The 14,052-nt window shown below is 45.8% G+C and overlaps 2 protein-coding genes across 4 annotated transcripts in view; one reads left to right on the top strand and one right to left on the bottom strand.

The window, feature by feature from the left end:
• dock1 (dedicator of cytokinesis 1) overlaps positions 1 to 14,052 on the top strand; it is a 42,827-nt gene that overhangs the window by 14,544 nt on the left and 14,231 nt on the right. The window lies entirely within an intron of this gene.
• Positions 256 to 14,010, bottom strand: insyn2a (inhibitory synaptic factor 2A). 2 transcript variants are annotated; one of them, XM_089014844.1, is made up of 4 exons: positions 13,617 to 14,010; positions 8,468 to 9,473; positions 6,093 to 6,164; positions 256 to 2,213 (listed from the first exon to the last, which is right to left on the bottom strand). In XM_089014844.1, exons 2-4 carry the CDS (start codon positions 9,466 to 9,468, stop codon positions 2,030 to 2,032), a joined length of 1,257 nt encoding a protein of 418 aa, XP_088870970.1. In that variant the 5' UTR covers positions 9,469 to 9,473; positions 13,617 to 14,010; the 3' UTR covers positions 256 to 2,029. The 2 variants fall into 2 exon arrangements, with proteins under 2 accessions (XP_088870970.1, XP_088870969.1); XM_089014843.1 differs by having other exon boundaries at positions 257 to 2,213; positions 6,093 to 6,167.

The following is a 14,052-nucleotide window of genomic DNA, read 5'->3' on the forward strand; positions in this document are numbered from 1 at the left end:
TTTCCCGTTTAGATTTATGCATTGGTGTTCTACTCCGCTTCCCTGCGCTCACTCCTTATTTTTTTTTTTCCTGGCGCTCGAACGGAATGTAGATGAAGCGGCGTCACGAAGGCCACTCCCCGCGCTGCCCTTTGGATGACGTCACGCTGGATATTGCACTTTTGCAAACTATTTGTGGTTTTTTTTTTGCATTAGCCAAAGCCATGTCTAATACAAAGGGCGAGTAGTTAACTTACATATGACTAAATGTTGCTTATTCTTCACGCTATTGTTATTTCAATACGTGGCCTTTGCGGATTGACATCCTGTTTGTTGTTAGCTGCGTGACAGCAGGCACTATCACGTTCTCACAGCACACGTATCCCCCCACTCCACCTCCCATCCCACAAAAAAATGAAAACTACTGTTTTCAGATCTTTGCCTCACTGCCTTTTTCTCTTTTGCCACTGAACTCACAGTGCTGCAGAGCCAAGAAGCGGGGCGAGAAATGGCACTGCATGTTAATCAGTTGCTCTCCCGCATTCAATCTCCGAGTGTCTTTTTTTGTAAGCCCTTGGAACAAAATACAGCAGAGGAGAGAATGTTATCGCATAGTTATCACTTGAGTTTTTAAATAACAGGAGGCTTAATTGGCAAGTTTTAAAAAATGGCACCTAATTAGCCAAAAATACATAATGATGTTGAATGAACACATTTGTGTGAATTGACAAATAATTCTGAGTTTTGTAGGTGTCTGCTTTTATTTTTCATAGTTTGCATATGAAATTATTCAACAGTATAAAATACACAGTATTGCACGTAGTTAATCAATTGCACTTTTTTTCCCAACATACAGATAAACACCGAGGTTTCTTTCTCAAGTGCTAATCATAATGTTAAAACATACGTATAATTGGAGTCAAATCATCCTGGCACTTTTTTGTGCACAAACTACTTCCTGTGTTTTTTAGGTTTTGTTTTTATGTGCGTTTCTGACTCTACAATACTATTTATCAATGTTTTTTTTGTTCCCTAGTTATGCCTATTTGTAAAATCAAAGTAGCCCTATTCAACGTTATGTATCATATCGTGACTGTCAGAAAAGGTATTTATAAGAAATGCAAATGCCTTGGTGACAGTAAACATATATTTTTATGTTCGCCCAGCACCGTCGCAAAGTGGATGTTCATCTTTGAGTGTAACAGCACGTGTATTTTGATTTTTGGGGCGGAGCCAACTCCCAAGGGACAGAAATTGTTAATTGTCTGCAAAAAACGAAGTAATTTGTTAAATGTTGATTTCTGTTTTTGTTTGTTACGATTTATAGACCCAAATGCAGTTGTTTCTTTTTCAGCAGCTTCAGTCCTGCGAAAATGCGAGGCTACACTGTACATTCTGTTCAGGCTCGGTTTCCCGCGGCAATACAATCGCATGGAGTTGTTCTTGTACCTTCAATGGTGTTCATTATTTTCAGGGCTGGAACAAAAATATACATATATTATTTTAAAAAGATGATCGTAGCTTAGTGGCATTAAATATGAACACCCCCTCCTGTAAATATATTCCGCTAAAACCTTTTTAAATACAGCTACACATAAAAATGTCTTTTGATGTCCAAAAATGCAATTAAGAAAATAAGTTTCTTTTAACAAGACTTTTTTTTCTATTTACATCTCCTTCAAAGTTAGTCAAGAAGTCAATGTGACATGTTACGGATGGATAAAATTGATCATAGCTTTTTTTTCCTTGTGAGACGACCGCTTTCACATGTGAAAATAGTCTCAGAACTTGCAGGAACAAGTATTTCCTGAACGGCGTTTGTTGTGCTTTGTGGTATGGCGTGGCAAGCCCATGTCGTCCAGGATTTCGCTAGATGGCAACTTAGAAAGGAGCTGCTCATCACATGTTGTCAAAAGTGTGACCCCTGCAGCCCCCAGGTGCGATTTCACACCAATTTTGACAACAATAGCTTCCAAAATGGCTCCAAGTGAAAGCTCCTGAGGCAGGAAAGCGTGGCAGGCCAGACTCTTCTCCACCCCCGACGACGGGTTCACATGAACCAAAGTCTCCATCGGGCGTGCTTCTTGGACTCGGCTTTGGACTTGCGCTTGGGTGTGGACGTGAAGGCTTCGTGGGGGTACGGCAAGGAGGGGAAGTGGCCGTCGTCCGACGGGCAGAGCCTTTTCATGAGAGGCTGCAGTTTGTCCTCCTGCTGCTTGAAATCCAGCTCCACGCTGAAAGCAAAACAGGACGCAATCAGATCAACCAGATTACACCGGAAATGGTCAAATTGATTCCCAAAATGTCCACGGTGAACAAAAATGGATGACTTCCTGCGGTGGTGAGGCTACACTCAGCATTTTGCATCTGCCCTCGCTTTCCCGACTCAGGCCTTTTTTAAACTCGAAGTCGAGACCACTGCAGTAATTGGCAATAAATCACAATCACTTAATTACAGAAGGGGTAGAAATCAATCAGGGTAAAGTTAGTCCGAATTTGCAGCTTTGTGACTGTACAAGCTAATGGGAGATCTACAGTATAACGGATAGGCTTGAACGGGAGGAGAATTTATGTCGGGATGCATAGATCGATAGTGGGAGTGCATTTGGAACATCCAATTTCTATAGCGATTATTCCCACTTGAGGCTGGGTGACCTGGAATCCATTTTAACAAACTTAAAAATGTCCATGGCGAAATATATTAGTTTTAACCTGGAACATCCCCTTAAAAGACTCCTTAAATCACAAAAAAACAGATCTGTCTTTTGTGTTTAAGCACTTTTTATCTTTAATTAGAAAAGGAATGAAAAGCCAAGGATTGTTTGAGATCGGTTTAACCCGCTTCCCTGTCCAAAAAAAAAACACATTTCTTCCACGGGCGTTTCAAACAACGCTCGTCGCATGCAGATGGTCCAAATGTCGGCGGCTTAAACAGATGCCAGGAGAGCCGAGTGATTGGGTGTCTTTTCTCGGGCTTCCAGGGGGGAATATGCTTTTCAAGGTGCCACTTAACATTAGAATCCAAGCATTTCTTGTGCATTTTCAATCATTTTCTTGACCGACCATCAGCATAATGAACACCTAAAACATTCTTACGCACACCAGCCAGTACGATTAACTTATTCGGTGCCATTCCCGAATTTGTTTGGGTTTTGTTTTTTTTTCATACTTGGGTGCCCGTAAAGCGTTGGTCAGACCTCTGGCAATGTTTTTTTCCCTTCCACGAGGGGCAGCATTTGCCTTTTGTCCATGTTAGTGCTTTCTTCCAGCTTCAGTTGTTGTTAAAGCGCAAAATAAGTCAATATGGATGTATTGTATTGTATTTTGTATAGCTGCCCCCATTTCATGCTCAGATAACTCCAGTCTCATGTAACTTAGAGTGGCCTACTCCCACGCTTTGTATTTTCAGCGCAGCCCGCGAAAGGTTATCGACGCAGGCGGAAAAAGTTTGAAGTCGCAGCTGAAATGAGCGCGACGCGTCGGGTCTGTTGCGATCAATGACGTGGTGTGTTTGTCAGAAGCTAATGAGGATTTGCGGCTATTGCCGCCAAAGTATTTCCGTGTGGCCCTTTTATCGCTCACAAAGCCTTAATTGCATCGGCGCCAAAGCATCCGGGGGGCATGTTCTCATCCATTGCTGCCGTTTTTCTGTTTTCCTTCATTTTTTCTTCTGGGATCGCTTGCATGTACCCACACGCGCGTACGCCAACACGATCGCCATAATAGGCTTTTGCTTGCTCTTCGGAGTAAGCTCATCATACTGTTGAGACCGTTGTTGCTCACCATCTGTGGCTACAAGTTATTATTTCCCCCGCACGGATAGAAAAAGCCATTTAAGCTCATTTGGAAAAACTGGTATTTTTATAGTAATTAATTCGCTGGCGGCCATTTACGTTTATAATCCGAAGCCTCCTGCTCGCATTTGCATAGAATCGCATTTAATCCAGTGGCGGGTTTTACTGGTGTCAGGTAGCAATTTGTTAGCTGCGGCAGTTGACCGCTCGCACGGAGTAATTAGAGAAACATCGGATGCATCTAATGAGATCATTAAGACGATTCATCTGCGAAAGGGAATGTTTACATGAGAACATTCAACCAAAAGCAAAGGGGTGTTGTTTGGAATGGCCAAAAAAATCCAATACGGCGACTTTTTTTTTCAAGAAATGAGACAGGGATGAAATTCCGTGACCGTTCCTTGCCTCAAAACCTTCTCATGTGCCTCATTGACGTTCCGGTCAGTCTCCTCTTTCCCCTTTTCTCCTCCCCTTTCCACACCTTGAGGTATTACATCACCCGACGATATGCCACAGAGGCCACTAATCTTTTCATCCCTCTTCTTCTCGCCCACTTCAGATTCAAAGCCGCACACGTTTGTGTGTGTGTGTGGAAAAAGTGCTGAATTCCCGTGAACTCCTTCCCGTCGGCTGCGCTGCCTGAAGGCGATAACGCATTCTGCCGATATGGTTCAGGGATCTTCCCAAAAATAAATAATAATGGGGGTTAGGGGGAATTGAACCCGGCCGGCAAGGGTGGTTGTGTTTGTGTATTCTACTTGAAGTTCTCGGGACTGTGATGCGGTGCCGTGGTTTTCTGCTTTTTGACATATTGATTATGTGTAAGGGTGTGTTCCGCCCCCACCACCTCTCTCAGTGTGTTCTCGCCATCATGAATTGCCTTGGCCCAAAGACCAAGGCGTAATATGGGTCCCCACGTTTATGAACATGGACGACGCCACTTCTCCGCTCACCAAATGACTATATGACAGCAATTGGACCCACGCGCTCTTTGTTTTCGGTCACGGCATTTTTTTCCGAACCTGCTTTCCTCCTCCTTGTGTTCCTCCACCTCCAGAGAGGTAGCGTTCATGGAGACGGAGGTAATTAGATTGCCGTTTAATCCCCCGTGCTTTTGCTATATTTGAGTCTGTGTCCAATCGAGATCATTTTCTTCAAAACTGACGCTGGTTTCAATGCGGACCTTTTAACTCATTCACTGCCATACCATGTGCAAAAGTGTGTCCACTCCCGTGCCAGGGTTTTTGTCATTTTTACTCAAATTCCAGGACCCAGAGAATATTTACTAATAAATACATTCAGAAATGGCAGCATATGAGTTAAAAAGCGGTTACATTTGGGGCCGAGTGGTGCTGTTGTTTCCACGTGTCATTAGGCAAAATCAAGTATTTTGTAAGCTTGTCGCAGATGGGGAAAGTTTATTGTCGTTATCGTACCAGTCGATCCTAAGAGGTCCTTTTACGATGCAAAACAATTGACTGCAAATATGATCCGTTATACTCCAATGGCGTTAAAATATGAGTATCTCCTACTTCGATTTGCTCCAGCTTCATTATGTTTGCCGATTATGTTTGTCGCTTACGATACACGGCGAGTCACTTCATTATAGATTCAATCCGATTTGGAAACGAGGCGTTCCAGTTTGTTCGGATTCAGCCCAGCGACGATACAATTTACTGCAATATGATTCTTTTTGTCAGCTTGCTTCTGCACTGGAAAAGTCTATTGTTGTTTTTAGTCATATCAGAGTTTGCTATTGTTGGCAAAATGCCGTATTATCGAATCGCGCTTACACACATCTCGAGTAATGACTTGACGTAAAAGCCGCACATTACCAAATCAATTGGGGCGTCCCCGTCGGCCATGTATAAGTACGCAAACGCTCAGTATTGAGTTGTTGAAGTTTGTAAGAGGAATTGTCATTTATACCCACCGTAAAGGTTAGCAATGTTCTCCAGAGAGCCTCGGTCTGTCTCTACTCAAGCAGACAGAGCAGAAAGATGAAGAGTAAGAACACCGGAGGGAGACTCAACGTGACTTCCCCGGGTTGAAATCATAAGATGAAACGTGTTAGGGACTCATTTAATGACACCTCGCGAGCTTCCGTGTCACCGACTTGTCCAAAATTGTCACGCTGCTCTCTTTCTGTTTTTGACATCCGGCTCGTGTCACACTACCTTGCCAACGCTTTGAAATGACATTTTGTTCACCTACATGGAAGTACGTGATTTTCTTTTTTTCATGTGAAACTTAATATACGCAAATCTCGCATAACGATGGCACATTTGCATCTTTGCCAACTGGGGTCACGCCACTGACCTGTAAATAATGCAAGCGCTGTTCCGGCATGTGTCGCAGTTGGCCGTGTCCTGTCCGGTGCGATAGGAGAGCCTGCTGGGGGGGAAAGGAAAGATGAGAGTAGTAAGTGTGTAATAATTACAAGCCTTGTTAAGCCGCTCCCGTTTTTCTCGTCGACGTATGTCTCGCCTCTCATTAGCGGGGAGACACGCTGCCCCACCCTGTGCTGAGCGTCCGAGAGAGTGGCATTAACCACGCTTGGCTGATTGAGAGTGGAGGTGACTACCCCTTCTGCACTAAAGGCTAGCTTAATCAAAGCCTGACCAGCCATATTGACAACATTAACCCACAATTACACCTGATTCAGAAGGGCGCAAAAGCTAATTATTTTTCCACGGTGTCACTTCATCTTTTTATTATTGTCCTTTGTCAGGTGGAGGGGCTAAATGTCAAGCCACATTTACTATTTTGATACCTTTTAACAGTGCTGTTGAATCAGTCTTGTCTTGTTTTCTGTCTCTGGAAGAGCAAGATATAAGATATAACCGAAAAAACGAAGCCGACCACCTCAATTAAAAAAAAAACTGCAATCCCCAAGTCCACTTCTTGCGTTTTAGTCTTCGCAAAGAACATATTTAATGCAATCGAGCCCCTTTGAGTACAACGCAAGCTCCATTCTTCCTCAGGCAACAATGAACTTATATTGCTCCCTCCGCTCATACTTGGCTACAAAGATAGCTCTGGTTTTATGTGGCTTTAATGGGATGTTTCTCTCGCGTAATATTCCATCTTGAGCACTGCAGAAGGGGCTTTACCTCTATTTTGTGTGTGTGAGTGAGAGAGAAGCTATCTCCAAACTCTTAAATGGCCTGTTCGACATTGATATTTGATGACCGCCATCATCTCTTGCTGATTTATGAGCACCTCCAATGAAATTTTTAGCGATCGCGTTTAGATCACCGTGTCTCCTAATCATTCGCTGTCCATGGTGCTGCACCAGTCAAAAAGGGAAAATTAAACACCCGTCATAAATTCGACGCTCCTTATCTAATCAACTTCCCGCCATATGCTCTGGCAGATATATTGGGGCGGCGTGGATGCCGACGTGGTATTTCACGCCATTGAGCAGAAGGTTTTTGAGGATTAATTAAAGGCGATATATTTGTGGAAAAATGGCTTTTTAATGGCTCGTATACACATATTTGGGTCTTTGCCTGTCCGGTGACACGACCAAGTAGAGAAGTTATATTGCATATTTTGTTTTTTATTTTTTTTTAATTGCCACTTGGGCGAGGGTCCATCTTCAGACTTGGCCCAACCATTATTTGCTGATTCGCCATCAGCACCGCTTTTGTCTCCTTTGGTTTCAAGTGGATTTTTTTTTTCGTTTTGTCATCGGGAATGCCTTATTTTGGGGAAAGTGACCAAAAAAAAAAGCTAACCGACACCACGTTCCGCTGTACAAACTCATCGTCGGAACATAAAAGCCACTCATCAGCCAGCATTTACTCTACAAAGTCGTCATGGTAACACAGTCTGCTGTCATTCTTCTTCGAGTTATTATTACCGACATTTTATTGAGACCTCCTTGTAAGTTGGCGGAGGTGGCACATTTCCCCCACACAATTTAGGGAATGTCGTATTTGTGTTATTTTTTATATCTATATAATGAGAACAGAACAACCTCGCACTAAGCTAATAAGACAAAATAGCGCTGTTGTTGAGCAGGTCTTCCTTGCGGGGGACTGAAAGCACAAGCACCATTAGCCGTATATTGAGCACCCTGATTTGTATTTTTTTTCCCACCATTTTAAAAAGGTCACCGTGCTGGTGGTTTTAAAAAGAATGTACGTAAATCTTATTAGACAGGAACAGCCATGGGGACTTGAGCTGGTCTTGTATTCACCGATGGCAAATTCAAAAAGCCATTGCTGAATGTTTTGCACGTGGAAATCAATGGTGACGAAACAAAGTTCTCCCCCCTAAAAAAACATGAAGAGCTCCCTGAGATGAGCAATATGTACGCCACTCCGCACCTCAAAGTATGTGATTGCCCAGGGCCTCGCAATTCTCTCATCAAATTGCCCCCTTTTGTTGGCCTCTTTTCTGATAAACAGTCCTCTATTTCCCAGCAGCCTCGATGCTATCTGCCTTCTTTTATAAAAACTCGGTCGCCATTGAGCCACAAATGTGGATTTCCGAGGTCTGCCGGCACGCGCCGTCGCCTCCTTGACCGTGACGTCGCTCGTACTTTCGGCTTGCAATAGCGACATCAATTGCTTGGAAAGAATTGCCTGAATTTTAACGGCTAGATTGAATCAAACGTAGTTAACGTTCAATGATTTAATTTTGGATTAATGCCACTGACGTGGGAGGTGCAGGTGGGATCTACTTACCCCTCTCTGTGGGCTTCCCCCTTTTCCAGTTCTTGGATCACCCCCAGAAGCACCTTGATGGTCTCCTGGCTGGAGCTGATGAGGTTTTCCATGGCTTGAAGCTGTGCTTGAACTTGCCCATCTTGATTCACAGGCACAATTTGCTTACAGGCCTCGTTGTCACCCGCCGCCACCCGCCGGGGCTCGCCCTTTTGGCTCTGCGGCCCGTCAGGCTGGAGGCTTTTCTTCCGCTTGTGCCGTGGCGACAGGCTATCCAAGCACTCCACTTGGGTGAGGGAGTTCCACGCGATGGGCCCGGTCACCTTGCAGGCCCTTTCCGGCGGCTTTCGCGAGCACTGCGACGTTTCCTCGTGATGGAGCGGCCGCTTTTCTCCCGGCGGTAATCCCACACTGGTTTTGGATGCTACGCTGCAAAGCTGGTAGTCCGCGTTGCCGCACGGGCCGTCCGATGCCGTGTGGCGCTCATTTGTATGGAGCAGTGCTTTGGTCCGCCAAACTCTGCGTCCCCCGTGGGCCGCTTCTTCCGCCTCATCGTCCAAACACGGCGGCGGTTCCGGCTTCACCTCCACCACAAAGCAGTTATTCTGACCTCTGTACGTTTCCACGGGCGCCACGTGCTTTAACGCGTGCCCTTTCTTGCGCTCAAAGGGGAACGTCTGGTAGCGCTTCTTCAGATCAGGCGACGTTTGCACCCCTGTACTGCGCGTGACGTTGGGGATGGCTCGTCGGGCCGGAACGGTCATGTACTTGCGGTACGTCGCTTTGTAAGATCGAGGATTCCCGTCCTTGGCCAACTCGGCCTCCCTCTGCTCGTTTTGCGCCTCGCAGATATCTTTGAAACGCACTTGCAGGGCCTTGTTCCGTTTCCTCACCTGTCGACTGGCGTCCAGAGAATACTTGACTTGCAGAGCCAGCGAGGCGGTGGGTAAGGGCGCCACCGCCGCCTCCGAGTCCGATTCGGAGTTGGTGAGCATGTATCTGTCGCCCTCCTTGCTCACCATGTTTCCTACGAGGCGTGGAGAAAGATAGGGAGGGCTTAGTCATAACACTTTGTGTATTACGACCACTTAAACTCAAGTTACGGGAATAAAGGAGAACAAAGGAGCATCAGCCCAGACTGGCGAGAATCTGAATCAGAAAACCTTCAATCGGCCCACAATGGGGAAATTTGTAAGGATGTGAAACGGTCGCAGCTTGGAATTGAAGCGGATTTACATGGGACAGGAGATGTGAGACAATCTCTTTTGGTCAATGGATGCTACTGCTTTGTGTTGGTTTTCAAAATGTAGCTTGTAACAGACGTACACATTCCACCATTACATCTCTGATCCACTGTTGAAAAGGATGAATTGATCCTCTCCTCTTTCATCTAGATCTGCTTTATGCAACAAAGAGGGTGCAGAAAGTGCTTATGATGGAATGACTGTCTGTCTCTTTTGTCTTGTCACATTGTTATATATTTTTTGTTGTTTTCACTTCTAGTTCGCGCCACAAGAGTGGCTGTTTTTACAACAGCTCCTGTATTTTGTTTTTCTACGTCTTCCTTTCCTCTTGTTTTTATCACTTTGCTGCTGTGAAATGTCAATTTCTCCACTGCCAGACGAATAAAAGCTCATCCAATCCAATCCAAACCTGCATAATTATGGCAAAGATCACAAATAGCCTTGTATTTGCCTTGCTTACTAAACCGCTGCCGTTAATAACTTGTTGAATGGTCCAAAATATCCCTCGGATCCTTTCTTAAATTAAAACAAAACCAAAACCAAAAACTCAGATGTAAACCGTGCAAATTTGCAAATCGGCAAGATTTTGTTTTACTCTTCCCTGCCATCACTGCGCAAAACAAAATCCGACCCGAGAAAAGGGTAAGAATTTTGCATTCCGCAGGCTCCTTAACTCCTGACACAAACAGAGTATAATTTCTCGCCTGCCGATTTACGACAAGCAAACAGTCTGCAATCTCATATAGATGTTGAATCAGACAGGGCAATTATTTCCCCTCAGCTTATCTTCCGTTGACGTTGCGCTCTGTCAACAGGAAGAAAACGTTCAAAGCGTTCTGTTTATTTACCTGCGAGCCACGCAGAGGGAACGTTGCGCCCTCTGTCGCGTTACCTCCACGGCTATTATCCTTGAATTATGCATGTAGGGTGGAGTTACGGGCGGGGCATCTTATTTTACTATCTGAACCATCTTATTGGCCATAGGCCACGCGTCCGCAGGCTCCCCGTTACTGTGACGCCGCCTTCAATCTCCAGGCATAAAGTGTGTCTTTTGAACGTGCTCCCGAAATGAGGTCACCGGCGTTCCAAATAGCGACGCGCGACGTTCTAGGTGATATGAGGGACAATTTGAAATGTCACCCCGCCGGGGAAAAAAAATACAATTAAACATGAATGGAGTCAGTAAGCCTCCCGCTCTGACAAAATCGGGCGCTACTTTTTTTGCCTTTGATCCTTTTTTGACATTTGCGAGCTCTGTAAATCTTGATTTTGATGTTTGAGAGCCTCCCTACCTCCTCGACTGTCGGCCTCTTGCAGTACCAGGATGATTCATCGTGCCAAGCGTCTTCTTCTGAGACTTCTGAGACTAGCCCAATTTTTCTTTATTAGGTTTGGGGGGTGTCTACTTCTGGGGTGCTTGTCAGCGACGTTTCATTACAAATCCAGATTACTGCAGTAAAACAATTCATTGCTCAGTAATGCAAATGTTTTTTCTGCCTATGCTAAATAAACATGCCCCACTTTGAATTCAGATCTAGCCGTCAGCCTCAAACCTGACTCAGCGGTTTTCCGTGTGACAGTCGTCACTGCGGGTAAACTCGTAAAGGGTTGAAATGTCAGTGCTCAGCATTTCCAACCCTGAGGGGACTGAATATTTGCCACTTTTTTTTATTACGCTCGACTAATTTTGTCTTATCTCGCGCTCCATCGAAAGGGAAAATCCATTCATGTTGTGTGCGTAGCAAAAAAAAAAAGCCTAGAATTAATTAAGCACTGGCAAATGTAGCTGCACATGTCAATGAGGGAGGAGACTTACTTGAAATCGTCGAGGGATGAAAATAACAATTCGATTTAATTATGATGCCAAATGAAAGAGGTTCCGGAACGTAACCTTGAGGGACACCTGTTTGATGGGGTGTAACATTAGCCTCCCAGACAAGGTAGGTCAAAGGATTAAATATTTTTTTCCTCTTCAACTGAGCCCATTTCAGTGGACTATGCAAAACTAACTCCTTCAACTTTTTATTCGATTGCTCCCAACTTGAACCACATATCAAAATCTTCACAGCATAGCATCCTGCCGTATTTTGGTGATTCGTGATAAAACCTCCCCTTAACTCAACTCCCCGAGGTCAAAGCTTGACCAAAACATCTTTGGTGTGATGAAGGTTGTTAAAGCGATTCATCGCCTCGTCCTCATCACATGGGATTTTTCCCGCAACTCCCCTCCGTGGCGTTCGGGGTGCGAGGACCCGATGGTGGCCGCTTGTAACTTTGATTCATATCGCTACTGCGATAAAGCTAGAGAAAATCCAGCAAAAAACACCATGGCCTTGATGCCTGGATCCGCCAAGGAATTCCCACTCTCCCGCCCTGCCTGAACAAATGAGCAGAGCAGAGCGACGGCGGCATGATGGAACTTCCCTGTAATCCTGCTTTATCTCGCCTTGTTTTGTCATCCCCCCGCTTATTTCTGATCTCATAATTACAAATGGTTACGAGTGTTTTGAAAGACTCGGATCCGCCTCTGAAGCCTTTCTGGCGGCCGGCTTTAAATTTGATTGCAATAGAAATACCCAATTGTCATTCCTTGAAGCTCAAATTTGACGGCGAAATTGACAGAAATACGACGTTATGCATATTCAAAGCTAATCGCTAAGCTAATTGGCACAGTCTGCGAGCTATAAAATGGTGACTACGTAGAATTCAACAGTTTTTTGGTCCAGTAGCTCACTCATGTCATGCTTGACGGCCAGGCGTGGTCAATTTAGAGCGCCTTATCGTTGGCCGTGAGTGCACTCGCATCACAGTAGGCAAATACCTACTCGGATCTGAAATGCAATGTCGGGATTAATGGCAGACTAACTCCGCCAGGCGTTAAGGGCTGCAGGTTTACTCAGGATAGTTCGACAGCTGTCACGTCCAAGTGTGTTTTTACAGTTACTGATGGACCCACGCCGCCATAGCGGCCAGTAGTGATTGACCGCAAAGGTCAACTCGGAGGCACTATCAGCCTATGGAAAATCCTTTGTGAGTTTAACGGCAGTTTAATACCCCTCAGGATTAAAAGGTGGCTGGAAACGGCCGGATTTTAAAGGGATTGTCTTTCTGGCGGTTGTCCCTGCGGCCGGTCGCCTCGCCGAGCTGTTGCCAGGCAGCATCTTCAACATTTTTTTTCTGATGCTGCGGTTGAGGATGAGATAACGGAAGCAGCGTTTGAAGGACGTGCAAAATCCCAGTCACATTCTGGCTGTATGCTTCAAATCAGAGGAGGAACTCTGCAATGGCGCCGGGGTAGGAGCTCATTTGCATACCTGTTGAAGGCACTCAATGGGATTTGTTGACGTCCTTGCAACTCCTACCAAGTTTCTGACATGGTTTTTCCCGAAAAGGCTTCTGATCGGAATTTACTTGACTTTTCCTCGGTGCCTTTGCTTTGCCCTGGTTGTTATTTACCCTCCTCCCCACACACACAGACACCCCCAAGCGAGCCTCTGCTTGTCCTCTTTGAGGATTTCCCCCTTGAGGCCATCTAAAGCGTCCACGGGTGGTGACATTGGGAGCATGTGTAACAATTGCAGCTCAACGTTGCAGGTCCATCAAGGAACAAAGCAGACGTTTCATCACAAAGCTCAAAAAAAACAAAGTCATCACCCTGCCCACCTCACCCTGACCTTCAAAAGATGACGAGACTTTTTCTCTGCCACAAATCAGCGGAATCTATTCTGCACTTTGTTTTTCTGCTTCTTGACTTGTCAGCAAAGAGCTGTCAAGTCCCGCATCTGACACTCGGGACTGGTCTCCAGTCAGTCACGAAATACAGACGCGCAAAGTGAACCCATGTCACGACTCCATCGACCGCAGATCTGATCTCTACTATGTCTTGGGGATTCTTCACCCGCTCACAATCCCCCAAGGAGACTCACCTCAGTCAGTCGTGCAGCGCAGAGGGAAAAAGATGTGCCGCTTGCATGCCCGCCGTTGGGCGGTAGGTCGGCTACGCCATGACAGAAGTTGTTCGGGCGGGCGGGCACACGTTGGAGTCTGTCGTCATCGATGCACATCGGCGTCCTGTGATGCACCGTCCTCTCAGAGCCCTCACCCGCCCCCAAGCCGCCCCCTTTCGCTCCCCTCGACTGCACTTTTTCCTGCCGGCGTGACCACGGCAGCAGGGGCTCACGCTTGCTCTCCTGCGCACACGCATGCATCCACGCACATGAACATATAACGGCAGCGTCCTTGATTGGTAGAATCGCTCCCCAATTGCCCTTTCCGCCGCCCTCCTCCGCTGCCGATGCAGCCGGCGCCGCTGCTCCTCGCGCTCTGGCTTCCCTCTTCGCTTCTGCTTGCAAGTGGCGGAGT

Source organism: Hippocampus bargibanti, linkage group LG15, assembly GCF_051943395.1.
Source record: "Hippocampus bargibanti isolate YZ-2025 linkage group LG15, ASM5194339v1, whole genome shotgun sequence".
NCBI classification, from domain to species: Eukaryota; Metazoa; Chordata; class Actinopteri; order Syngnathiformes; family Syngnathidae; genus Hippocampus; species Hippocampus bargibanti.

What these genes read in the sequence shown, in the direction of transcription:
- insyn2a (XM_089014843.1), bottom strand. Translation starts at nt 9,468, where the DNA reads ATGGTGAGCAAGGAGGGCGACAGATACATGCTCACCAACTCCGAATCG. An exon ending in GGGGAAGCCCACAGAGAGGG is followed by an intron (nt 6,168 to 8,467) that starts GTAAGTAGATCC and finishes TTTCCCCCCCAG; the next exon opens with CAGGCTCTCCTATCGCACCG. An exon ending in AGCGCTTGCATTATTTACAG is followed by an intron (nt 2,214 to 6,092) that starts GTCAGTGGCGTG and finishes TTTTGCTTTCAG; the next exon opens with CGTGGAGCTGGATTTCAAGC.